Source organism: Gopherus flavomarginatus, chromosome 19 (genome assembly GCF_025201925.1).
Source record: "Gopherus flavomarginatus isolate rGopFla2 chromosome 19, rGopFla2.mat.asm, whole genome shotgun sequence".
Lineage (NCBI taxonomy): Eukaryota > Metazoa > Chordata > Testudines > Testudinidae > Gopherus > Gopherus flavomarginatus.
Window position 1 is genome coordinate 9,817,049 of NC_066635.1, and position 27,926 is coordinate 9,844,974.

At 44.7% G+C, this 27,926-nt stretch overlaps 2 protein-coding genes across 4 annotated transcripts in view; one reads left to right on the forward strand and one right to left on the reverse strand.

Moving 5' to 3' along the window:
• RCC1L (RCC1 like) overlaps positions 1-18,563 on the forward strand; it is a 74,518-nt gene extending 55,955 nt beyond the window's left edge. Inside the window, exon 11 of one of the 2 annotated variants that reach the window (XM_050929489.1) lies at positions 18,513-18,563. In XM_050929489.1, the coding sequence (XP_050785446.1) occupies positions 18,513-18,548 (36 nt within the window). In that variant the 3' untranslated portion in view covers positions 18,549-18,563. Of the gene's footprint in view, positions 1-2,344; positions 2,402-18,512 lie in introns of those variants that run through there. The other variant, XM_050929488.1, reaches the window with a different exon arrangement.
• CASTOR2 (cytosolic arginine sensor for mTORC1 subunit 2) overlaps positions 1-27,926 on the reverse strand; it is a 160,159-nt gene that overhangs the window by 11,055 nt on the left and 121,178 nt on the right. For both annotated transcript variants that reach the window (XM_050929494.1, XM_050929493.1), the window contains exons 3-9: positions 18,048-18,241; positions 17,448-17,580; positions 15,937-16,060; positions 15,153-15,263; positions 12,616-12,698; positions 8,613-8,707; positions 526-2,348 (exon numbers count right to left, since the gene is read on the reverse strand). In XM_050929494.1, the coding sequence (XP_050785451.1) occupies positions 2,283-2,348; positions 8,613-8,707; positions 12,616-12,698; positions 15,153-15,263; positions 15,937-16,060; positions 17,448-17,580; positions 18,048-18,241 (806 nt within the window). In that variant the 3' untranslated portion in view covers positions 526-2,282. The remainder of the gene's footprint in view (positions 1-525; positions 2,349-8,612; positions 8,708-12,615; positions 12,699-15,152; positions 15,264-15,936; positions 16,061-17,447; positions 17,581-18,047; positions 18,242-27,926) is intronic.

Here is a 27,926-nt window from a genome sequence, read left to right on the forward strand (position 1 = left end):
ACTTAATGAAATAGGGATGGTGGACTGAATTAAGGTCTAAAAAGGAAAGATATCCGTGTTATTGCCTAAAGATGCTTTAGTTCCATTAACTGTTCAACAGATTGATTAAAAAAATCCCCAAAGGATCCTCCATTAACTTTGTGGGCCCTGCAACATCAGGGCTACAGTGAGCTTTCTGATAAACCAGACATCAAGATCTTAATACCTAGTCCTCCCCAAACCTGTGTGTGTGTGTGTGTGTGTGTGTGTGTGTGTGTGTGTGTGTGTGTGTGTGTGTGTGTGTGTGTGTGTGTGTGTGTGTGTGTGTGTGTGTGTGTGTGTGTCAGTCAGTCATATGTACTGGTTGGGAACAGATGCCTGGAGAAAATCTGCAAGATGCAGGTCTGAGTAGGTGGTTCTCTCTCAAGTTACACTGGGATTGTAAATCCTCACTAAAGCTACAGAATCCACAATTTCTTAATTAAAAAAAAAGTGTAGGGGAGAGGTAAAACAGGTTAAAAGATACAGGGAAATTCAGTTTCCCACCTATAAAACAAGATCTCTGAATGTGGCCTTCCTCCTCACAGAACTTGAGTCTCACCAGAGTAGGGGTTGTTGCGGACATACGGCATTTCAGGTGTATTCATTGCAGACTCCTGTGCAATGCTTGCCCTCCCTGCTCTATGCTCACCATCGGCTTTACCCCCGTCCTGACCGTGGGTCAGTTCTGAAGTGGGCTGAAGAAGATGCATGGCACCAGGTAAAATGTTGGGCTACTGAGTTTCATTCCCACTGGCTCATCGCTTCTTTTGCAAGGGGCTGTCAAAATGTAAGCAGCTCCTGGCAGGATTGCAGGCGGCAGGGCTCTCTATTAAAGACCAACATCACTTTCCTCCAAAAGAGTTGGTAATACTGGGATAAGGAACCAGGTCAATGTTTCAGCACATTTCTGTAGAACTCGGTGCCTTTTCTAAATACACAGCACTGAGGGCCTGTTTCAAAGCCAGTAAGTCAATGAAAAAACTCCCACTGGGTTGGAACTTAGCTTTGCAGCCAAACCAAACCAAGCCAGAATCATGTTTCATCAAAGAAATTAGGTAGCAGGTGAAATAACTAGAACCTCAAGGGCCTGGGTATCAACACCCCCTGGTTAGGACAAAAACACACTTCTTGGCCAACTGTTTTGCTGGATGGCAACACATTCACCAAAAGCCTTGGATGCAGAAGGCCATGAGTGGGTGTAGAAAGGCAACAGAGCCCTGAGTTATACTGATAAAACCAGTGCTGCCTCCAGGAGCTCAGGACTTTTGGATGCTTCCTTACCCTTGCGAATAGAGATGTGGCGGAAAGCATCAGGGAGTGAGATTGGCTCAGTAGGAATGGAAGGGAGTGGATTTGAGCGTATATCACTTGGAGCTACGAGGCTGGTTAAGCAAGCGGGTCTCATGACAACCATCCTCAATCCCTACATGTTAAAGAGTTTAGGGATCGGGGAAAAGGGAAAGGATGGCATGAGATAACGGACATCAGAGAATGGCAAACTTTCTTGGGCTTGGAAGGATGCCTGGACACAACATTGTAGCCAGAGGATGTTCAGGGACTGTGGAAAATGGAGCTAATATACATAACTCCAATAGCTCACACAGGCCCCTGAAGTACATATCAGCAGAAGACTGCTCTTAATAAAGAACCATGCTGCAATTTTCTCTGTGCAGCCAATTCTGAATTGCAGAAGAAAAAAAACAGTTTTTTTCCAACTCTCTCACAACATTGAATTGTGAAGGAAAACAGTATCCAATCTGAACATAGCTCATAAGGGATTGTTACCATTTTTATACAGTCTGATGCTAGTAGAAAGAGCAATACAGTTCAACATGTTGTTTTCCTTTTAATTCCACATCTCTTTCCTTTATGCTTTTCATGCTCTCTGCTAAAAAAAACCCAGCTCTCCCGCCTCAGGTGTTGCTTTGAAGCTCTCCCTAAAGCTGCTGTGTATGCAACCTGTCTATACCTCTGCATTTCAGTGAGAGGCTGCATCTCTACCTGCAATTCCTTTCACACCAAAATAGCAAGAAAGCATTTTGCTTTGGAGTCTAATGTCAAGAAACCATCATAACAACTCCCCGCCCTCCCACTTTTAAGAAAGAAAAAAAAAAAGCTTGTTGGAGCTCCTTTTCTGCTCATCAGTTCACAGTCTCTTTTCATGGCACCTCAATTTCTCTCTTTGGAGTCAGATTTTTCAAGAAATACTGTGAGAAAAGGAATAATAATAAAAAAGCATCTGCAACCAGCTCAGAAGATGTCTAATGCTTTTCGGCTTGACTGACTTGGAGTGCGTTGATTACGCCATTTATATTTTCTTCAGGTACCTGTGGAAAACCAAAGAGAGAGGGAATGTTTCCAGTAAAAGCCACTGAAGGGTGACTGCGGAGAGAGAGGCAAGTTAAAGGAGGCAGCACACAAGGCTAACGTGAACCACGGGGAACATCGTATTTACCTTGGGCAGGATACTTGAGCTCCACAGTTAATACAAAACAGATGTTTCCATCTTACATTCTTAGTCTGGTTTTTAGTGGTCTTAGTAACAAGCTGCTTTGTCCTACGTGTTACAGCCTGATAGCTGGCTCTCAGCACTACCCACAAATGACTAGGCAGTAGATAGTGGGGTTGCACATTGTACTGGGGCTGAGGAAGTCCCAGGAAAAGAAGGAACTCGGTTTTTCTTAGGTTCCAGGTTGGTTGCCCCCACATCCCCTCCTGAGTCTTTCCCAGCAGTGACAGAGTCAACTGGCAAGGAGCAGAGCACGTTGGCCGCTCTGTTTTTTTAAAAGCACTTCCTCTGGGCAATCAGCAGTGACTCCACTGGCAGCTGCAGACAACTCTCCTTCTCACCACATGTGTCTTGGCACTGCCAGATGGAGGAGCAGATGCTGATAGCACCAGCCAGCGCAGAGGAATGGAGGATAGAAAGAAAAGAGAAAAGTGATGACCCCCTAAGGGGAATGTAGCTGACAACTCTTGTCAACGTTCCTACACCATGTCTGGCCAAAGGGGGCTGTAATCCCACCAGCATCATCATGGTCTATGCCTCACTTCAGGCAGCTAACGATACAACTTTCACAGAAGAGCTGGAAAGGGCAGGGAGACATAAATGTGGGGAAATTTCTGAGCGGCTTAGAGTTTTTATTGCTTATCTCTCACCACAGAGAGGCATGGGGCTTTACAGGCATGGAAAGAGACAATGTCCCTGTCTCAAAATGTTTGCACTCTAAAGGCCCAGTCCGGTGCTGATGGATCCTTAAACCTATGGGGAGCCCAGTGAATTTGCACAGGGTATCTTACAGGATCGGGCCCTAAGCTAACATGAGAGAATGATAGATGGCGGCAAACACTAGAGGGAAGAGAAAATGAGGGTAACATATAGGAACAGGTGGGTGCTTTGGTGAGCAGTACATGCATCTTTGAGGCCTTCACAGTATTTTTTTAGGAGGGGAACTAGTGAAATATTAAATATCCTGTCTAGAACTGGAGGATAATGGCCAGAGTGGGCCTTGCACTGCTTGTTTAGCGCTGGAAGAGTGGGACTGGAATTAGGTTGCAATGAAATTAGTGGGTAAAAGAGCAGGGAGTGGGGAAGGATGAGAAACCTGCTATAGTCTTTTGAAACTTCCTGGCTTTCCCCTATATCCTTTCAAGGAAATGCTACTCCCCTACTGATGGTGAGGTGAGTTTCTTCCTTTGGTTACAACAAAAGGACACCTCGATTTCTGCAATGTTGTCTATGCTGCTCTTCCAAAATCCTCTTTAAATCAGCCCAGAACCATGCAGCTTTGCACTATTTTCATGCTCTCAGCTTTCCATCTATCTGTATCTTTGGTTTAAAATTTGCACTTTGACATTTAATGCTGTTCTCCCAACTCCCTTCCCTTCCATCAGGGTTTTTTCCTCTTCCCTCCGCCTTTTTTTTTTTTTTTTAAAAGAGCATTGGTCATTTTAAATCCTAACTCAAAACCTCTTCCTTCCTCTTCATGCTGCCCCTTGTAATGCTCGGATGCGTCGTCTAGTCTTGGAAGGGCGCGGCACTATTTTGGTTGTTGTGAAGGTGTTTATTTCTCCTGTTACACTGGATGCTCTGCTACCTCTACCCCTATGTTTATAACTTTGATCTGGAAGCAAAGTGTTCATCCAGGTCAATACCCTGTTATGGAAGGGTCCCATTACCCTTTCACAGAAATAAGATGAGTTTCTGTTCCACCATGGGTAACTTAAGATACAGCCAAAGTGTTTATTCTACTGTTTCAGGTTAGTTTATGATCACTGCTCAAATATCAGCAGGGCAAGAGATCTGCATTTCATGAAATGCACAAAAACCAATGGGAGCGGAGTGCCCAACTCCCTTGGCACCTTTGAAAACGCCACCCTGTGGATCTTCTTGCCCAATCCCACCGATTCAGGGTATGTCTGCGCTACAGTCACGGGGGCAATTGCCTTACATAGACATACCCAAGCTGCAATAACAGCACCAACTGCAGTGTAGACATGCCCTTAGTTTAACCCTAGGTTGGTCACAGACAAAATCTGTAGTGGGATATTTTCCTTTACACCTCCTTCAAGAAAGTGCTTCATTGTTATGAAAATGCAAATAGACCGTTTCCAGGCTAATTGTCAGAGGCAAAAATCAACAATGAATTCCCCAAGATTTGTTGCAAGTAAAATTCACATCAGGCAGTTTTCTGTGCAAGGCAGAATCACAAGACGACAGAGCCAGCCCCAATTTTGGCAAGAGGGCTTGAGGACATGCATTTTGTCTATCTCTTGGCGTAAAAATGAAGAAGTCCACTGAAGCTATGCCAATCATCAACTGAAGAGCCAGACTAAATTTTTTTTTACTGGCCAGGAATACGAACAGTCCCAGTTTGAAGGGTCTGCCCCCATGGGCATCCAGGTTTCCGTCGCTGTAGCCTTTTTAACCTCTCACCTGGCCTGCAAGAGCTTCATTTGCCTGAACAAGTTTTATAGCTGTAACAAGCCCATCTGTAGGTAGAGAAACCAGCTAGGGAAGGCAAAATAAAGCCCCAGCTATAGTTCTGTTCAAGGCCCCTTCCTCGGCACTGGCTTTAACACCACGAAGCAGCTTCAAAACAAGAGCAAAGCACTTTACAACCCCTGGTAACAACTGTCAGCAGGCTGGGAGGGTAGAGGATTCATCCTTTCCCTTGGCAGCTGCCCCTGCAGCAGGTGCTCCTATGGCTTTCATAGCCCCACCCTAGATCATTGAAGGGATAGGCCAAGCCCTTGTAACCCCTTACATGCCAGGGCTTAGAGAGCACTTTTAAGCCTTGTCACCCGTTCCCAGTGTGGTTTTCTCCTCAGGCTCTTAAATTCCAGGGACTGGACAAATACTCCCAGTCATGTCAGATTCTACAGCTAATGGGAAGAGATACGAGTTGATTTTCTATTCATATCTCTACACAGACATTCAGCCACGTATTAACAATTTGAATGACCAAGTTTTCTCTCACTATGGTACGTGGGGGAGAAAAAGGAGCAAGGTCGAACAAGGAACAATCTGCTGTTCTAAAACGTTCTCATTTCTGCCAGGTGCACCAATACCAAGAGACCTTGAAGGGAGGAAGGGGGCAGCTGGAAATGGACACAAGATGCAATTTAATCCTTGAGAAACATCATCTATATGCAGTGGTGCCTGGCCAGGCCGGTGCGAATGTTCCATCTAGGGAGAGGAGGGTCCAGATCTCCCCCTTATAGAGAAAGTCTTTCTTTCAAGGAACAGAGCTTTACTCACAGAGACAAGCTTCAAAGCAACTCAGAACATGGGGTAGCAACTGCTAAAGACCGTTTCAGCCTTTGGCAGGCAGAGAGGGGAGATGATTCACCCTTCTCCCTAGGTAGGATGCCCTCATGCAGAGCCAGGAGGCAACGGTAGGATTAGACAGTTGTTTCATAAATCAGGAAGAGGAGGGAAGGGATGGAAGGAATTAGCTGCTTTTTTTTCCTATTTGATCTTAATAGCTCTGGCAGACTCCACCAAATAAAAAGAACTGACTGAGGATGAGAGGTGCTCTTGAGGAGAATACCAAATATTTTGGCAAGCCTTTAGAGAGGGATCTCCCCTTGGGCCTGAAGAATCCCTGTAGTCGACTGGAGCTGATGTGTGTCTAGGAGAGCTGTCCAAAACAACAGAGCACTGAAAAGCCATTCCAAGTGTTTGCACAGTCGGAGGACCTCAGAGCCAATCAGTCTCCAGGACTCAAAGCCCCTGCAACCATGCAAGTTATCAAAGGGTGGAGTTCAAGCGAGAGAAGTAGGGCCGGGAATCAAGGTGTGGCCTTGCCAATCAAAGGCCATCTCAAACCAGAAGACTCAGTGCTGGATGCCCAGGCATCTGGAGCTGAGTCATTGGTAAGCTTTCCCGTGGCGCAGTAAAGGCTAACTTGCAATAATGCAGCTTGGCAGAGAGTTTTGAGGGGCCAAATGGAACAATTTTCTTGGGTTAAAAAGGGACTCTGGACAATGTTATGAAAGAAAATGTTGCAAGGAAAATGAGAGAACACTAACTTATGCTGGCCAGCACAAGTGATCAGTAGCCCTCTCTGGGTGGGGAGCTTAAGCAGCTGAATTAATCCTGGCCAAGAAAAGAAAGCCTAAAGGTGGTTTGAGGGGGCAAGTGGCGAGAAACTTTTAGATGAGGAAATTGCCTGCAGAATCACTGCAATTGCATGGCTGCAAATGGCCAGCAGGTCTACAGTGGTAGTAAAATGTATAATTTAAAGGGTCTTGAAGAAATAGCTGCCTTTGCAATCGGAAGCACTCTGCATCTTTTGCCACATACAGAAAGCATGCACCTGGACCCACAATGACAACCAGGAATGCAGGGCAAAGCTAAGAGTATTGACTTTAAAATGGTGTTTTATTGGCTTATCTTATCAGTGTAGTTAATGTTCAAGAAAATAAGCCAAATGTATACAACAATTTGACCTTTGCTATCTGGAATAATGTTTACTTTTAATCTGTACACATACGGCCTGTGGGCTGTAAATGGGTTGTGTCAACTGTGAAAGGCTGAAGTAATTAGTTTTAAAAAAAAACCCTGAATCTGCTCTTTGAGCTTTTACAGGTCAAAAGTCAAGGCAGTGTAATAAGTGTCTGGTGAGGTAATGGGAACTGTAATGCAAACAATAAAGGACAGAATTTAAAAAAAACCCTCCCAGTCACAGATTTATGTTCGCTGAGATTATCACATGGACTGCTGATTTTCTGCCCTGTTGAGTAACCTATCCAAGCCAAACTCCATCCTGCTTGCATCCTGCAGGTGCACCACTATTCAGACTTTGTACACTGCACCTAATTTGTACGTACAATTGTGGTGATTGTGCATGCAACTGTAGTAACTGTGCATGCAGTCACACAACTGGGTGCATGTTTTCTAGAAAATCCAACCCCGGATTTTCCCTCCCCACTATTTGCACAGCTTCAAACAGAAATCAAACGGAGGTGGGTTTTCAAATCTGGCCTCTAAGGTGGCAGATCACGTGGCCTAGGACAGCTAGGGAGCTGAGAAATGGAGCTTTTGGCTCTTTCTGCACTGGGCCAAGGTGGCAGGTTTTTTCACATGAATTTGCAAAAATACAGATGGAAAAAAAAGCAGTACAATCTTCCCCACTTGAGTCAGGGTATCTGAGCTAACACTGGGCATACAGAGCACAGTATCCCTACTCTAACAAAAGCTTTGGCTTCTCTCCCCCTTTCCTGAGGATGAGTCATTTCAACAGTATCCCAACAGGTACGACACATTACAGGAATTAATCTCCTGCCCGAACTCTCATTGCACTTACACCACATTTGACAAATAGTAGCTGAAACCAGCTGCAAAGACCTGCGTATCATCTGCCTGGCATGTCGAGTCAGACCCGATTTACAGGAAAATGAGGAGGGCTTTTGGATGCAGGTAATCAGATGATGCAGCACTAGCCCTGGTGTCACTCGTTAAGGAGCGCTTGGGTTGTAGGTCTACGTTGGTAGTAAAATGTACAATTTAAAGGGTCTTGAAGAAATAGCTGTCTTTGCAATCAGAAGCACTCGGCATCTTTTGCCACATACGGAAAGCGTGCACCTGGACCTGGGACCAGAGAGAACTGGGCGAAGACGAGCGAGCATGGCAGAAAGAGGGGTACAGACTACCCTGCGTGCCGACTACAGGCCACCATCAGCCTCAGCCAGGCTCAAACAATGGACAGCCCTCAAGCTGCTGATGTGCCCTGCTGAGCAGCCATGGTAGCCAAGTCTTCGATGCGGGGGTGCAGCAGGGTGGAAGGGTAAAAATTAACTAAGATGAGGCATCGCTCGTTCCCCCACCACACACGCTCCCATCCCTCTGACTTGAATTAAATGGTCAGTCAGCAGTGGATGAAAATCATCAGGAAGATCATGCTCAAGCCGTCTGTAGTCGACAAGACACACTAGAGAGGTTTCAGGCCCCTCCACACTTGGCTAGACCAGGCCCGAGTCACTTTAACAAGCAGTTGTAAAGAGAAACGCCAAGGATTTTTTCTTGTGGGGGAAAAAGGACTAGCTCTGCCCTCCTTCCCACTCCTCTGAGCTATTCAGATACTTACCAATGCGTGATCGAACTTAAAAGTACTGATGTAATAGGCTGGGATGTCCGAGGCGGCCAAAGGCTCAGAAATCTGAGCGACAATTCCACATTCATCTAGAGGAAGACAAAGAACAGAAAGAATGTTCCCAACAGAGACCCACCATGGGAAAGCACTTGTAGGTCTGACTAGCCCCTGGTAATGATGAAAAAGGAGCTAAGAAACCCACCAGCATTAACTCTGGGCACAGATGCTGGAGATGGGATGAGGGAGCAAAGGGCCATGCCCGCCCAACTTTTGAGAACCTGAACTTGCCAGAAGGGCAATGAAGGGCAAGAGAATGGGGGCCCAAGCTCCCTTCTTGGCCCTGGGTGATGGGTGGCATGACGGTGGAGCCCTTGCCCTGCTGGTATGACCAGTGCAGCAGCAGGCCAAATGGGAGTGAGTGGCGTTGCAACCCCATGTGCAAGGTCTCAATGACACTCAAATTTGGCCCAATTCGGTTGCTTGGTCCCCTCACTTTTGCAGGCCTTCCAGTGCCACTGCCTGAGGGTGATTAAAAGTGAGAAAAGGAATTAGAAATACCGAGGATAATGCAACAGTTATATACGGTTCCCTAAAAAGCTGCTTAATTCCAACTGCTTGGCCTTTGAATCCCAGGGTTTCCTGGAAGAATCTGGGTTAAGCATCTGCGCTAATATGGCTATTTCATTCGACTGTGTTTTGTCTATTTTCACTTAATCTGGATTCAGACAGCTGCTGAATTACACTGTGGACATATTGTGCCGACTCAAAATACCATGTTAACACCGAAGGGGTCTCTCTCTGCTAACAGGATAAGCTCTGAAAAATGAATGACTAACTCCAAATGCTAAAGGCAGGGAACTTTTTAGCATGGAACACACTTTAATATAGAGACCCTGTCTCATGGACACCTTCCCTGGGCTATCATCCACGCATGACTTCCCTGTCCACGGGCTAGTGCCCATTCACACTGGTGATAATGTAACATACCTGTGGCATCTACAGCAATCGCTTACATGCAAAAGTGACATCAGGGAAGCATTTAACCTCTTTTCAGCTGCTTTTAATGAGACTCAACAGATAGAGTGAGGAGGAGCCAGACCCATGCGAACAGCCACCTCTCTGCAGGCCTGCAGCCCAACAACAGCTTGACAACTGTGCCGAAGCAGGAACATTGGTGACTCTTTATTGTGATGGCGTCCATCACAGAATGCCACGCCCAAACCTCCATCCATTCCTGTCTTCCCTCTAGCTAGCCTCACCAAAGAATTACAAATTGCCAAGTGTTGTAAGCCCTTTATATTGCAAGCCCTTTGGGGGCAGAGACCTAGTATCTATTTGGGACTGACAAACCCTGAACAACAAGAACTAAGGTGCAAACGTGGGTCTGGCAGGCACACACTCTTCGTGAAAGACAACACTGCAGGGATCTATATTGTGAGCCAAAATGATGGACTCCTGCTGCAGACTCACATAGTAATTTTTTTCCCTTATAAAAGGGGAGCCCATATCAATCTTTCACTTTGCTTCTGTCATTCTACCCATTTCCATTGATTAGGCTGTTTGATCATTTCTTAGGTGCTATTTCCCTTCTGATTTTATTCTCTCTGTAGCTTTGTAATTAGTGACCTGACCAGGTGGGTGTGGGTGTGCACGCGCGCAAAAAACGATACCCTTCGCTTCGGTGTGCAGGCTCTTTCCTCCCCCAATCACACACAGTAGCATAAAGCCCTTCGCTGGCTGGATCAGTATTTATGGCCTGTTTAACAACTCAAGTGAGACGGCAGATGCTTGAAGCGAGAGAAAATAAACTGGGCTCCAAGAGGACACACTTCCCAGTAGTAAAAGGCTGTGACCTTCTTGTATCTTGAATAAGAATGGGAGTGACACAGCAGCCCCAGCGCATACCTAATCTCCTCTTCCAAGGCCCTTGACTGACTAAAGGCCGCCAGTGTGTCTAAATTGCAATCCTAGGGCGTGAATGCAGCTCGAGCAGATGCAATGGAGCTAGCTTGGATCCTGGAGAAGTGAAGCTGTGGCTAGCAGGGATGGCCCACACTGAACCACGTGGTGCCAGAGCGTCACTGCTCCAGGACCTGAGCTGGCTAGATTAAAGTAACTCAGGTGTGTCTGCACTAGCCGCAATCACCCCAGGACTGCAGTACAGACAGATCCACAGACACAGCGAAACACCTAGTATCCAGCCGCCATTCCAAGAAATGGTAAATGGAGTTGGAACTCCAGCCTTTCAGTAAGGGAAAGCCTGAGCACCCAACCAATCTGGAGCGCTAATTCTCATCCCCTCTCTTTACCAGCTGCAGCTGCCCTGAATCATACACTATTCAATCATTAGCTAAGTCTGCCCTTACCCATCATTGCCTGACTGCTTGCACTGCAGGCATCGCTTTGTGTCACGGACGGCTGAGGTTTGCCCTGGAAATATTTTGGCACATCAACACTCTAACCCATAACCATCATCTCTAAAGCTCCTATCCCCAGTCCTTGGTCCAAAGGCCAGAAGCAGTTTAGGAATGTTTGGTTTGAGGTGAGTGGAAGGTAACAACAGTAGATCAAAAGGGACATTGTAACTTGGAACCCTTCTCTTCTGACCTACGGAGCGATTGCCTATCAGACAAACACCTACAGCACAATCTCAGCCAACCATTTTCTTCCTGTATGGAATCAGAACTGAGCAGGGTTGCAGAATTGGGCCCACCTATGCTAAAATGCTCCTGTTCAGCTCATGAAACAAATGGCACTGTTCATGGGACTAAGCACTGCAGGATCAGGCCCTATAAGCAGGAACAACTTACTGCATTATTTGCCACACCTCCTCTTTTTCCTATTGGATCAATATAAACCCCAAAAATGTATGCACAGAACATTAATACTCAGAAGTATTTGTAAGGCACTAATGAGAAACCACTAATGAGATTCAGGCTCCTGCACGTGCCCTGCACTCTGTCTTCCTCCATCCCTCCTTAGCGGCAGATAACACACCATCTGACCTGCACCTGAGGAGGAGTAAATGCTGGACCTCCCTTGGCCCTACTCACATGAACCCTGGATCTGTGGTCATGCTGACCTAGTGACCCGGGCACCTTGCTCACTTGAAATCCAAGGATAAGCCACTGCTGCATTAAAGCCAACTTCTAGTAGCTCAGAGTGACTCTTCTCACTTGATCCTAAGCCCCAAGAACACTTGCTCTAAGCTGATATTACCACCACCGAAAGTCAGTCAGATATTTAAGCAAATGGCCAAAATTTTCAAACGTGTAATCTTGGGTGTCTTCATCCCTGGGTGGCCAACTTGAGACATTTTTAAAGGACCAAGTTTTTTTAAAGGGTGCGTACTTAGCATTTTCTGCAAGGCAGGCCCCTTTAAAAGATCTCAAGTTGGACAATTCACCCCAAATAACAGGTTACTTCTGAAAAGCTTGGGCACTTCCTCCAAGCTGTTTCTGCCAGATACACTTTGTAAAAGCCATGTTGATTTCCAAATGGGATGAGCTAAGAGGGAATTTAGGATCACAATTCTGCTCTCACAACTTGTGAGAATTCGTACTAAATCCACGCAATTGCCCTGGATTTACACTGGTGTAAATCAGAGTAATATCTGTCTCCTAATTGGTTTCTAAAATGGACTGAGCCAGCCTAGCCTTTTCCTGTTTCACAATGACTTGAAAGCTTGTTGGACAAAATTTTTGAAACCAGGGGCCTAAATTTAGCTAACTCCATAGTCCAGCAATTCAATCTGATCAGGAGGGGAGCCCGCAACAAGAGATACCGGACACACAGCCCATTTGAAAATCAGACCATTTATCCTTGGGTTTAGTTGGAACTAAACTATTTTTTAAAATCTTGTTCCTCAACTCCACAATAGGCTGAAGACTCTTAAAAAACAGGCTTAGCCAACGCAACTGTTTTCCCTCTTCATCATCAATCTCTACGTGGGAGTGGCTATATTTGCACCAAATTGATTCTCCGAGTGTTTACATACCAAAGCCAAGTGGCTGCCCGCCAATCCGAACCATCTTCCAGAGTTCTCCAGATGCACTTGTAAACAACAAATTATTAGGAAACCTATCAGAAAAAAAGGGAAAGTGAAAGACTGCAATTAAAAGTACAGTAAAAGCTGTTTTATCCAGCATGTTAGGGTGGAGGGGGAGGATGCCAGTAAGTGAAAAATGCCGGTTAATTATGAGGGAGGGGGTTGGGGTGTGGGAGGTCAGATCCAGGGAGCGTTTTCATCTCAGGCGGCTCCCTGCAAGTGGTAACCTGTCCTGGCTGCTCCTATGCAGAGGCATGGCAGGCGGCTCTGCATGCTGCCTCTGCCCGCAGACACCACCCCACAGCTCCCATTGGCTGTGGTTCCCAGTCAATGGGAGCTGCATTGCTAGTGCTCGGGAGGAGGGGGTGGGTGCAGCTTGCAGAGCCACCTGCCATACCTGCACCTAGGAGCAGCTGAGACAGATCGTCGCTTGCAGGGAGTTGCCCGAAGTGAGTGGCTCCCAGATCTGGCACCATGCATCCCCACCTGCACCAAAACTCTCTCCCAGAGCCTGCGCTTGATAGCCCCAGCTGGCCCTGCGCCAACTGGACTATAAACCTGTATTTCAGTGAAGATCAGAAATGCTGGTTTACAGAGTTTATAGAAGGGCTCTTCCAGATCTATAACTAGGCCTGGAAGGATTCAACTTTTATTGCTAAACGTCGATTTCGCCAGAGACACGCAAACTGATGTAAAACGATTTCCACCGATGATCATTACAGACAGACAAAACAAGAAAAATGCTGCTTGAGAACTTAAGAGTTTCACTGAAGTTTACTTCGTTCATTTTGATACGTGACATGGACAATTTGTGTTTTGCAGGTTATAAAGCTTTTAACTTTTTGAATCTCAACATCTACTGTCATTAAATAGTTATTGTCTGACACAATTATCTGACAATTTTTGCAACTGTGACAGTTTAAATCAGTAAAAAATGCTTAAATCCCATAATTGTGTGCGATCTGTGAAAATATACTGATATTACCTGTCAAAATTATTTTTAAAAAAATATGGAATTTTGCCATAGACCTGCCCGGTTCGAAATGGACAAGGAACAGCAGGATTAAAAAACTGATGAGGCAAAACAAGGCAATTGGTACAGATGAAGCTATGTTTTCAGGTTTTCTACTGTAAACATTACTCTGAATCGGGAAAGCCGTGTGTGTGAGCGAGAGAGAACGTGCATGGAAATGTGGGAGGAGTCACAGAAGGGGCTTTCTGAAAAAAAATTCTGCTCCCCAAATACCCAAATCTAGGGACCGTTAGTTCAAGGGCCCTAGCTGACACATGGAACCACCTGGAGAGAGACGCTGCCCTCCATCTGTCTATCTTAGGTATTTAGGTGGCCCCCAGGAGATGTCTGAGCACCTCAGTCTTCAGCGTGTTTATCCTCACAATGCCCAGTGAGACAGGGAAGTGCTATTACTGCTAGTTTACAGATGGGGAACTGAGACACAGAGAGATGAAGTGACTTGTCCACTGTCACTCTGAAAGTCTGTGGCAGAGGAGGGAATTGTGCCTAGGTCCCCAGCGTCACAAGTTAGAATCACAGAATAGAATATCAGGGTTGGAAGGGACCTCAGGAGGTTATCTAGTCCAACCCCCTTCTCAAAGCAGGATCAATCCCCAACTAAATCCCCAAATCCTTAAGGATTGAACTCACAACCCTGGGTTTAGCAGGCCAATGCTCAAACCACTGAGCTATCCCTCTCCTGGTACCCTAGCTATCCTTCCTCACTTTAGGAGCGCGATCCTGCCAGACACAGAAAGCTTTAAGCCAGTGGAAGCTGAAAACGCTTCCCCAGGAAATAACTAGCACCCTGCAGGATCAGGCCCTAAGACAGTCATGACTCAAATCAGACATGGCCTCGTAGGTTGTGATCAACACCTCAAACTGCTTCTGAATTCAACATCTGGAGCAGCCTTTAGCCCCTCAGCCCTTTAAGAGTTGTGTGCTCTCATCTGGGACTGGAAGCTGGAGAATAATACAAACATTACAGGATAGTATTTTTATTCGAGTCAGCTTGTTGGCTTGCGGGACAAATGTGTTCTGAGCTGGAGCTGCACTGGCAAGATGCAGGGCATTATCATGACAATGAGACACAGCACTGAATAACTGCATGTGAAAGCGATGCCAGAAGAGTGTCATTTAAAGGTGCCGGCATTCTGCTCCTATTCTTTGGGAATCTTGAATCTCCTCTGAGAGATTTTCTTGTCTGCACAAGTTCAACCTGCAAATGATGGGCTGACACTTTCCAAAGCACCTAAGAAACTTAAGAGCTTGAGTCCCATTTTCAAAAGTGACTTAGGCAACTAAGAGCCTAAAACTCGTTGACTTTCAGTGAGACTTTCAGGCTCCCAAATGCCTTCATCGGTTTTGAAAATGGGAGTTAGGAGCCTAAGTCATATAGGTGCTTCTGAAAATTTTGCTTGTGGTCTTTTGGGGTCCAGATGAGCCCTGTGCAGAAGTCAGTCTTGGGCCTCACCTCTGCTGTGTCTGTACATCCATCACCAAGGAGATGTAACCCTCAATGAGAGAGAAGGAGAAAAAGCGAATGTGTCCAGAGTCTTCACTGCCCACCACTGTGTCTTTTACTCTGAAGAAACAAAACAAAACAGAATTAACACCAGCCAGCAGTGTATTGGAAATCCTAACATTTCAAAGAGGACCCAGCCACTGAAGTCACAAGCAGTTCATGCATTCATCTTATTCTGAGAAAGCAAGTTGTGTCTAGTTTTGTGCTTTTCCCTCCCTCCGCCACGGGGCAAACATTTTATATGGACTAACACTCTCGTTCCTGCCACAAATGTGCTAATTTTATCAGGTGCATTTTGAGAAGAAGGGTTCTATTTTTAGGTCCAACTTTTCCAGGAATTGGCCCGCTTTTTGGCAGAGAAATCTGATGCTGTTCAAGCCTAGCTTGCAAGGTGTTAATGGGTGGTAGCAATCCAATGCTGTCACACTGCAATATGCCCACGCAAGCTCATGGCATGAGCTAGTCCTGCTGGTTTAAATGTTTAAAGCCACCTAAATAGGAAGCAGGCATCCATTAATGGGAATTAGGCATCCTAATCTCCCACGGGCCTTTGAAAAAAATCTCAACCGACGGTTGCACCCTCAAGAAACCTGCACTATACAGGATACATTTTATATTGCACAGCGCCAGCCCTGGATTCCTGCCAGTCTTGAAGAGAGTGATGCATATTTGTATGTTCACACATGCTTGCAGAGCTGAGTGTTGTGTGCCCCGGCTCCTGCTGTAAACGTACCCATTGGAGTAAAACATGACATCCATTAGGAGTGTAGCGACAGTTGGAAGGGTATCTGGATCCAGGCTGGTGACACAGAACATATTACTGGGACTGGAAAGAGGATGGATCACAGGCCTCTGAACTGAAAGAGAGAGAGAGAGAGAGAGAGACACACACACAGATATAAAGCCAAGTTGGTATCAAGGTCACATCCGCTCAGACACTGTTGTTATCCTCAGTGCCACAGACCAGACTTCCAGTCTTTGTAAGGTCAACAGGATGACCCTCAGGAAGGGGAGGACACTGTCTTCTTGGTGGAAGGCCCTTGGCTGCTGCACTGCCTACCACTAGAAATCAGGGTAAACCGAGGAACAGGTAAGGCCCAAAGATAGCTGCTTTCTTCAGTCAGGCATCCCCACATCAACAAGGTCTTGGCAATATTCCTCTTGGCAGACAGCCATTGAGAGTAATCAGTTACTAGGGTTAGGGAGCAGCGGGAGAAGGACAAGGTCATCTGAATATTAACACCTCCTTCAGCGCTGGGCACACTGGAAACAAGTGGGGACTTCTGGTCAGTGTGTGAATTTTGACAGTTATAGGAATCTCAAATTGCAAGACGGGTAGCAAGGGTTTCCTAGGGCTGTGGGACTATTTAGATGATGATGTCACTATATCATCAATATTCATTTGCTCAGCATCACGACTCATTCAGCTACACCCTTGGTTAACTGATCTCTCTGTGTGGCCTAGACACCACTAGAAGGTGAGAGAGCACCACACAGAGTAGGTGTGGGCCACATAAGCCCTGTGTAAGTGCTTCCTCTTGTATGAGACACCAGGACAGTCCCCTTCCCTGAGGCACATACTATCTATCAGATGGATTCAAATGAGGTAAGAGGCAGTCAGAGGTGGTGGCAACTGAAAATGCTAATACTATAAAAAAAAGTGGTGTTCTCTGATCTTTCGTAATCCTGGGGTGCAAATGACATTTGACTGATGAGTGTTCACAGGCCTTGGAACCCAAACTCCAATCAAACTAAAACGTTCTCATGATGAAAATGAAAAATGCCATTTTGGGGGTAAACTGACAGCTCCGTGGATCACAGATGATGTGACACTGCACCCCAAATCTTCACAGTGACATGATGATGTAATTATAACATAATTAGGATGCATTTTGCACAAGATGGGGTCATGTGAGGTGTCATTGGAAAAGTCATGGTTTTCTGAATATGATTATCCTATTTGTATGCAAAAAGTTTGCCCTCCCCCCATGCTCCAAAGTGACCTAATGAAAATAGGCTAAATTGCTTTCTCCAGAATATGGAATATGTATTTTTAGATTTTACTTTTTATTTGTGTTCTGATATGCCGAAAAGAGGATTAATGGCCTGAAATAGCATGAACATTCCACAGGAAGTTTGAGAAATACAGAAAATGCACCCCCATGCTCCCAACCCGCAGTAGCTCTGGAGCCTACTGACGCCACCACAAAAGCACTGCTGAGCACAGCCCATGCAGGTCCTTACCCATTTTTGGCTTGACAAACCCATTCGTTATCCCGAAGTCGTCAGCAGCCACTGTCTCCCCATTCACGACCCTAAGGATGGTGAACTCAGCAGCCAGCGTATGCATCACGAAGGGCAGGTCCCGCTCACGTATCTGAGGACAGGGACAGAGATGGGAGTGTGAAAACGCACCCACTCCCCCACTGTCTGAATTGGAGAATGGATCGGATCACAGGTGTCCTTATGCACTGCTGAGCCGTAGGAAAATGTACACACAACACAGGCTCAGAACAACAAGGCCTGGAGGTTGTCGCAATCCGATGGGTGTTGGGTTAAATGAATCTGGTGGCCTCCGTCCAACTACCAGTGGGCCTGATTCTGGAATCAACAGGAAGACTCCTATCGACTTCAGCGGCATTCACATCAGGCTGTAGGTGTCCAAGGACGTTGCCAACAATAAAGCGGTGAACCCCCAATTTAGCATTACTTCAAGTATTTAATGACTGCCCCCCCTTTTTTTTTTTAAGGTGTAGTTGGAACCTCTCCTCTGCCCCCATTCCAGCAAATTCTGCTGGGGAACGCGGAATCACAAGCAGCCCTGGCCATCTTATTTGGTCTTACCAGGATGAAGTCGGTCTGATAGGTGGACAGCATGAACACAGAAATGTTTTGGTCAGCCAGGGGCGCTATTACTGACTTGGCAATCTTGGTCACCCCGATGGGCTGGGAGCTGGAGAAGCTGCCTCCGCCTGAAACCACATTGAGAGCCAGCCAGGTAGCATCTGCCACACTCAAGTGTTCTGATGAAGGGAGCTCTGAAAAGAGATGGAGAGAAAACAGACGTAAATTTCAGCGCCAGAGAAACCTAGGTCACTATGTGACCATCAGATCCATTTCCATTTCTGAATCCATATGGAATGATGTGGAGAAAGTTTATTATGAGCCTAAGACATATGCTAAACCACTGGTGGGATGCAGCACTGATGCTGTGACACAAAAGGTGGCATCAATTCCCTGTAATATTACTGGGTTCTCTCTCTGATCTCTTTCAGCTAATTTCTCTTTCCCTTGTTTTTTTTTTTGCAGTTGTCTCGAGTTCTTTCTATACATAACGACCTCTAACTAGAGGGGAAGGATGATCCAGTGGTTTGGACACTAGCCCAGAAACTAGGAGACCTGGGTCCAACTCCCTGATCTATCACAGACTTCCTGTGTGTCTTTGAGCAAGTGAGTTAGCTTTTTTTCTGCCTTAGTATAGCCTATCAGATAAAACACTAGATTGGGACTCAGGAGACCTGGGTTCTACTCCCAGCTCTGCCATTGGCCTGAGTGACCTGGCCAAGTTACTTCATTTGCCTGTGCCCCATTTCTCCATCTGTAAAATGGGGATATGATGAGAGTGACCACCTTTGTAAAGTGCTTTCAGATCTACTGATGAAAATGGCTATATAAGAACCAGGTATTATCATCACCTACAAAATAGGGGTAATTGAATTTCCCTACCTCAGTGGTTTTCAACCTTTTTTCATTTGCAGACCCCTAAAAATTTTTCAAATAGAGCTGTGGACCTCTTTGGAAATCCTAGCCATAATCCGCAGACCCCAGGGGTCCACGGACCACAGATTGAAAACCACTGCCCTACCTCACAGGGCTGTTGTGAGGATAAATACATTAAAGATTGAGGCACTCAGATATTACAGTAATAGATGCCATACAAGTACCTAAGACAGACAGAGAACTCTCATATTTATTCCTTTTATTCACCTCTAAGTTGGTGAGTTTACATTTTTTAAAATTCATTAATAGTGTTTTTTAATTCATGGTGAAGTTTTTTAATTAATAGGTTTTTTTAATTCATTCATTTTCCAAAAAATTTAATAGTTCATCAGACTAGGGAAAGATTCAGCAACCGAGTTGTGAACTTCTCCGTAATCCTGGAATGCTCAGATTCAGGATTTCAGTTCGAGCAGTCAGAGGGATAAAAGGGTCTGCTGCACTGTTCAGACCTGGACCCAAAGCTGAGTTGTGTTTGTATGTGGGATTCAGATTATTTGGATCACAACAGCACCCAGATGCCGCAAAAGAAGCCAGGGCCGTGCTGTGCGAGGCACCATACAGACATGCAGTGAAAGACAGGCCCTGCCCCACAGAGCTTACAGTCTTCATTTAAGACAAGATGTAACACGTGAGTGAAGAAAACGAAGAGAGGATGGCAAGGTAACAGGCATACATGCATGTTTTCTAGAGCCTTGCAGAATGTGTAAGTGGAAGGTAGAATTTTCAAAGATGCCAACAGGCTTCGGACACTCCATTCCCCTTCATTTCAATGGCAACTGAGCAATTCAATCTCTCAGGCTATTCTGAAATTCTCAGCCTTAGGAGTATTTATTTTGTTGTCAAAGGTGACAAATAAGGTGGCCAGTAGAAGTGGTCCCAGCTGGCCAACATTTTCAGCTCTGTTAACGGCAGTGTTTTTAGAAACAGTAGCAGTGAAGGCTCATAGCCTTCTTACAGTGTCCTTGGCAAAATGCAAAATCATCTACTTCATTTGGATACCTTCCAAAGACCAATCACTCGTCTGAGAGGCAGCACTGTCTAATGGCTAGGGGCACATGGCTGGAACTCTATTATTCCTAGCTCTGCTACTGACCTTGCTGTGTCACCTTGGTCAAGTCCCTTCACCCCATGCCTTGGTTTCCCATCCCACTTAGTGTCCGTCTTTTCTTTTCAGATTGTATGTTCTTTTAGGGCAGGGCCTGTTTCTTACTGTGTGTTTGCACAGCACCTAGCCCAAAAGGGCCACTGTAATGCAATAAATACACAGTACTACCGTGATAAGTAAGGGAGAGTTTTGCAAATCTTTAATAGCCTGATCGACAAATCCCGTGTTAACTTCGCTTCCCTGAACAGCCACAATTGTACGTAACATAAAAAACAACCCTGAACAAACAAATGACAAACAAGGCACAGAGAGCTCTGCTCTTGTGTTTTGCTATTTAGCTTCATAGGCCAATTACTGAGACAGCAGAGTTTAAGGCTGGCTGCACAACATCAAAACTAGGCACCAGAGAAGATGGATAAGTTGGCATATCAACCAATCACTTTTCAGACCCCAGCACCAGCCGCACATGGAAAATTATTTCAGCCATGTATCCGAGGTTGTTTTCTGATCAGACAACGCTTTGCATCACAGAGCAAAACAAAACAAATCCCAACACAATATCAATTGACAGGGAGAAACCAGGTCCCAAAATTCCCCGGTCTGACTTAATAAGCCACTGATGCATTTTCTTCCTCTATTCCCACCCCAGCTCCGCTCTCCAGAAACAAAGTGCTCCTTCTAGGACATGTATTTACTTCTTCGTAACACAAAGCAGACAAGCTCACACTAAGGCCACCTGCATGTCATGCATATTCACATCTCTGCTCTGACATCACCAAGCCATTAAAGCAGAGACGTCCCCCTGGATCTCACTAAACCATGGAAAAGTCAAGCTACTCCCACCTCTTTCCCAAAGTCTCCAGTCCCATGCAAACACTTGGACCATAAAGAAATCATGCCGCGCATCTTGCACTGATGGACTGAACAGGTTGCTGGGACAGAGCTGAGCCAGGCCAGACACACTCTGGGATTGGGATCCCTAAGGCTGTAACATGGTGGTCTAATTTTGGTTGCTGGGTTTAACGTACAGGTGCTGTGTGGCGTTCATGGCCTGTGACATACAAGGGATCACACTTGAGAATCTGGTGGTCCCTTTTGGCCTTAAACTCTATGGATCTAAGAGCTTTGAGTTATGTGAAATGAATCTGAAAAGCATATTGCAAGTCACCAGGGAAGGTGAACCAGAGGGCTGCAGTGGGGAAGACGGAACCTCTTATCCCTCTACAACCTTTTCCTTGAGAGTGGAAGAGGGCCATTTATGTTTGTAATTACTGTGAAGTGTTTATGATGTTAGTTTAATTGGGTTTAACAAACTCTATGAAGCGTGCCGTACAGTCATTTTCTTTGCCTAAGTAACCTGCATCTGCTAATTAAATTAACATTAAAAAAATGAGTATGGAAAATGACTAAATGACCACTTCTGGGCAGCCGGAAGTAAAAGTGCAACCCCAGTGTGAATGAAACAAACAGATGGAAGGCTTGACAATTTCTTCTAAATAGCATCAAATAAGCTGGGGGTGTGGGTGGGGGTGTGTGGAGAGAAGTGCCTGGCCCAAAGAGCTGTAAAATGTGCGAGGTCCAAAGGGTGCTGGAAACACCAAATGCAACAGTAACACAGACTCAATGAGGCAGAATAAGCTAATAAGTGAAAAAGGAAGTAAGCAGTGCTGGTGTTTCACCACCAGTGGAAAGTCAGCAACCAACCATACCTAGGGTGACCAGACAGCAACTGTGAAAAATACAGGATGGGGTGGGGGGTAATAGGTGCCTATATAAGAAAAAGTCCCCAAAAACGGGACTGTCTCTTTAAAAACCAGACATCTGGTCACCCTAATCATGCCTCTCCCCACACAGGAACAAGGATGGATTGGTTGGAGATTGGTCCTGCTTGGAGCAGGTGGTTGGACTAGATGACCTCCTGAGGTCCCTTCCAACCCTGATATTCTATGATTCTATAGAGAAACCCCAAATGGTAACCTGCAAAGCTTTGAATAGAGGTGAGCAACAACATTTCACTAGTGAATGCCTGGCAAGCGCAGACAGGAACAACACCTAGGAATTCAGAATCTACCTCCAAGTTCTCAAGTTTGCAGAACTGGCATGGAAATCTCAATCATATTTCCTTTGCTCCTACCAGATGTCCCATGCTTCCTACATCTAATCAAAACAATGACCTCTCTTACCACTCCCGACCGGAACAAGGAGGAGTAAGGAATGTGACAATTAATAATTTTTAGAAAAGTTTGGGAATGGCTGGATTTTTTTTTTAAATGAAGCTCCCAATAAGGTTTGAATTGTGTGTGAAGGTTTGTATAGCGTAACGTTCTGCAGGGCAGGGCATGCTCTCTGGCAAGGCACAGTCTTTCAGTTCAGCTGCCCATGTCCCCATTAAACAAAGCTCACTGTGTAACCCACTAATTGTTGGCACGCGTGGATGAGCCAAAGGGTTCACATCGTCACTTTCATTCATGTTAAGTGAACTGCTGTGGAAAATAATGCGCTTTCAAGAACTCACCACCCACATGGTCATTCAGCAGAACACAGCACCATTTTCCATCTCCCTTTGAAGCACTAGTTATGACCCACTGTTGGGGTCAGGATATAGGACTAGACAGATCTATGTTCTGTTCTGGTATAACAGACTCCTACGTCTCTCTCCTTTAACCCTCACCAGATCTTCTGAAATCTGCAACCGCCACCGAGTACAGACAGATTAAACACAGAATACGTGATTTCCCCTCAGCAGGATGTTAAAGGAACACCAGATGTTGACCACACAGAGACAAAAAATGAATAACTTACTACCAATTTTGATGGACTGGCTTAGAAGCATGAGTGAAAATTGCTTCTTCTTGCAGCACGTATTCATAGATGGAATGATACTCTTCCGAAATATGTTTGGGACAATTTCAGACAACCATGACAATTACTTTCAAGTATTCATTGCCAGGAAATAAGTTATTGCAGTTCATTACACAGACACCAAAGTTCTTCCTCACACTCTCATGGCTTTCCTTTGTGACCCTGGCCAAGTCAATCTTTCTGTACTTTAATTCCCCCGGTGTCCCCAATTTGGAAAATGGACATAATAAATTGTTGCCTACCCCAAAGAGAAACTTGCAGGGCTTACTTCATGTTTGGAAAACACCTGCACACTACTGTCCCTCCAGCAAAGCCACTGTACACATACAAAATATTAGAAAGTGGAATATAATATCAATGCATCAATTTTTCTTCCTATAGTTAAGATGTAAATTGTTCCAAATATTCTATGAAAGGGTTACAATTAAGGGGCAACAATGGTAGTTGGAAAATAAATAGTTTTGTACATATCATCTACTTACACAGAAAATTGGATGAGTCTGTGTTGGATACAGCCACATAGGAAAATGTTCCCTTGTTAGGGAGAGTAAATTGTGGGCTGGTTTATATGGCATTGGTTTCAATCTTTCTTCAATTAGATACCCATTTAGGAGTCATATTAGTTAGTGATGAAAATGTACATGTGTGACAGATTTGTATTGGTGAAGGGAGAGAAGCAAAGATGCTTCGTTTGTTTATACATAAATAATTTTTTAATTTGGGTTAATACACTGGCTCATCTCACAAGTACTAGCAGTGAGAGTCAAATCTTAATTTAGTGTATGAATAATTTTTAGTACATTGATGAACTGCATATGTTATATGATATTACCCAATAGTAAACGACTGCTCAACTGATTCCTCATTATACGGTTGAATGCTTATTTGCAGTACTGCAGACTCTAAATCTTCAAAAATCATGAGTCTTGCCCTCCAAAATCATGAGATTTTTTAAAATAATTTTTGTGCCCCTTTTAAATGCCTTCTGTTTTTCGAGCCTTTAGGGCACAATTGCATCGTTTTCAAGCTTCTCTCTGCAATCACAAGGGCTAGAAACCTACCTTTTAAAACCATGAATGTTCAGATTCTCATGCATCATCATAACTCTGGTAGCTGGAGCTTTAAGAAAAGCATTAATAATTGCAAGACTCATGATACAAAATGTGGACTGCTCCCATGGATTTTATTTGAAAGCACAATTTTTTTTTTTGCAGATTTCAATAAAAAGGCTCTTTTTTTAAAAAAAGGAAGATTTTCATCCTTCTACAGTTTTAAATCCTGGCTCATAATGAAGTGAGGGATTATCTTTGGTTCTAAGGCCTGATTCATAACCCAGCAGTCTTTCCATTGACTTCAATGGGTATTGGATAAGGCCTATACTGAGAAAGGCCTGTTAGGTTGCAACGTGGTACAATTGTGAAGAATGCACAACAAGGGGAGAAAAAAACCCAATTATTACTTTGACCTAGGAAATGAAGCAGCTTGCTTCTCCCCTTGCCATAAAAGGGATGCAAAAGGTTCTATGGGGCAAGGGAAGTGAAGAAAGGTTTCTATACTGTACACAGAAGGACGTTAACAGCCGGGATTCTGAGCTAGCCTTTACCATTCAGGAAACGGCTATTCCTATACGATGTAGTGTAGCAGAGAGAGAAAAGCAGGCAAAGAGAAGCAAAATCAACCCATCAGTCAGTCTCCTCACAGGAAGAACAGGAGTACTTGTGGCACCTTAGAGACTAACAAATTTATTTCAGCATAAGCTTTCATGGGCTACAGCTCACTTCTCAGGGACACCACCGGGGCAGCTGTACAACATCTAACAGCAGATTAAGTACCTCAGGGATTTTACAATTCAAATAATAACCTTTTGGGGGAAGCAAAGCTCTCCTCCCTTCTTTATTTTTAATGTCTGCTTGCCTCTAGCTTAATAATTGGTCACCAAAGACATTTTACTTGCCAGACAAACTATACATGAACACAGTTGGCAATTTCCAGGCATCAATGTGATGCAAATCGGTTGCTAGGCAGAAAAGTCCTTGGCTTCAGTTTGAGTTGAGTGCTGTATTTAGCTCCTCTAGCGAGTGTCTTACCCGAACACAATAGCTCGAATGGATGAAAGGACTTAATTTGATCTAGGGCTAGAAAACGAAGTGATTATATCCAAAGAATAAACATGTCTGTGCATGAAGGAAAAAGGAAGGAAAACAAAAAACCCTCAACAACTTTGATCAACTAAAAATCACCTTATCCCCTGTCAGTCCTGTTCTAATTCTGATTTCATCAGTGGCTTGTTCTGGGAAAAGATTTCTGTATTCCACTGCTATGCATCAATTCTTACACAACCAGGCAGGTTCTGCATTTTTTTCCATTAAAGCGAACCACAAAAATTTATTCTGGCGTTTTGGTCATCTGTCACCCTTGCTGCTCTTCTAATGGCAACAGTCAAGACAGCATGAATCACAATCAATTCTAGGAGATAGCACCTCGAGTGTGAGCCATGAAAGTAATGATGTGAAAGGCCCCTTTCGCTGTTCAAGAAACACAGTCTTGGAATTACATTTCTGCACAGTGGTGGGCACTCCAGTTTCACAAATGGGAACAAAGACATATAGTCATACACAGGTGGCACTTGGCAGGTCAGTAGTTATATCTCGCTCATTAGGAATTTTGAGCGAGATATAACTCATTAGGCTCATTAGGAATTTTTAAAGCATTAGGTAGAGAGAAAGCATGTGTTAGAACCAGGACTATTTGCAAATGAGACTACAGGTTTATCAGGCGTCCTGGTGGAATATAAATTTCAGTTTTATATTGTACGTGTTTGCGCACAGACACAGACACTCCCCTACCTCTGTGCATCTTCCACTTTCATTCCTGGGAGAACTTCAGTGGCACCACACCCCTTAAAACCATAACAACTTTAAGTGTGTGTGTCACTGTGCTTTAAATACTCTCTTTTTAAAGTAGCACAGAAAATTGACATTTTCATTCCAACTCTCCCGCCCCAAAGCAAGCTGTGAAATCTTTATTCTCATCAACATATTTAGATATTATTGCACACTTGAACACACACACAGAGACATGTTAAAAAGAACATTATTAAGATTGCAAAGTCAAGCACGCAAAAGTTAGGAAATGTCTCATTCCTGATGCAAAGGCCACTCCTCTTGAAAGCGGAGGCATCAGAGGGCGGTGGTGGTTCTTTTAATAGTTACTAGTGTTTTTTAACACGGGTAAAACCTATTTTCCCCTACCCTTGGTTCAGCCATTTTGGAGAACATTTTAACTGAAATCCGCCCCCACACATTCAGTTTGAGACAGACTTCCAGCATGGAAAATTTCAGTCCTGACTGTGAAGGTCTGACAAAGTTGTAAGCAACTGAAACAGGGTCTTACAATGGGAAATGTCTGGCAACCTTCCTAATGGGCAGTACCACCAGCTGCACCTATAACATGCACTTCACTTGCCTAACGTTTTCCTTGGGAGATGTGCGTTCTGAGTGTTATAATGAGACCAGGAAGGAAAGTCCCATAACTTTGCATCAGAGACAGAGAAGATGGAGTGTAATAAACACACGACTGTCAGCCCATAAGAGGTGGAAAGAAGCGTTACTTTTAAATGAAGGAAAAACACAAATGAGAAACATTACCAGCCATCTCCCTTCCCAAGTTCCTTGGGGCAGGGACTCTTTCTTGGAACTGCTTGTGCAGGGCACAGCACAATGCTATCCTGGTCCATGCCTGTGGCCCCTAGGTGCTACCCTAATACATATAATCAGTGTCAGGAATGACGGCCTGCAGCTAGACCTGGGATCAGCTAGTTAACCACAGCTGAAACCCCTAAGTGGCTAAGCAGCATTGCCAGGACTGCTCTTAAGCCCAGCAGTAGCATTTGGCCAACAGCTGCTCAGCGCACTCATCGGCAGCTGCAGTCTCTCCTGTGTCTGCCTCATCTCCAGCCGTGCTCCAGCTCTGCCTTCACTCTGTTCCAGCCCTCCTCCTGGTTCTTGACTCTGGCTCTTGGCTTGACTCCTGGTTCCCGACTTCTGGCTCTGACTGACTGCCGCTAGGCCTGACCACTCACGCCTTGGCCCGTGACAATAAGGAACAACTATGTCTGTATTTTAGTGGTCTGTGGTGCATCCGATACATTTTTCAAGCGAAATTTGTCTCAAGATCCCCAAATGCTGTTTCAGGCTTTTGTACACCAAGGATTAACTCATCCGAAAAAGCTATTTGAAGGGCTACATTAAAGTGAGTAACTATATCCAGTTTAATAGTCTCATTTTTTAGTGACAGTCTGATTCAAACAACATTCCACCTAATAACGGGTTTGGATTTCACACCATTCACGTGGATACTACAGATTACACGCATAGAGAAATTCACACCATGACCCCAAGTTACTATCTTCATCTGACTGCAAGAGCACTTATTATTTCACAAACGTGGGAGCTATTTACACCCTTCCCTTGAGTGAATCATAAGCTCATTAGTCCAAACTTTATTTCATAAAAACTAGGAGACGAAGAAAGCTGATTCCAAACCACTCTGATCAATCAAAACATTCCACCCGGCTGTGATGTCAAACAGAGAGAAGTGTCTCATAACCAGTATTATCAAGTAGGTTAACAAAAACCACCAGCAGCCTAGAGAGTTGCTAGAAGAACATGGTATTGGCGCAATGTGACTTGCTGAAGTTTCAATGGCCCCATAAGCAATTTAGCATTTTCCTGTACAAATTTTTGGGTTTTGAAACAACTAAACCACATTTTGAAAATAAAACTGAACATATATTCCAGGAAAATACTTTCTATTTTCTGATGAGCTCTACCAACCATAATGTACACTACAATCACTAATACAGAAGCTGCAGTTAACCATAGATATCTAGAGAGGTGATGTCAAAAGGTCTTGGTGAAGAACTACAATACATTTTCCCTGAGAAGCCAGAACAGTATGCTCTAATGTACTTGGTG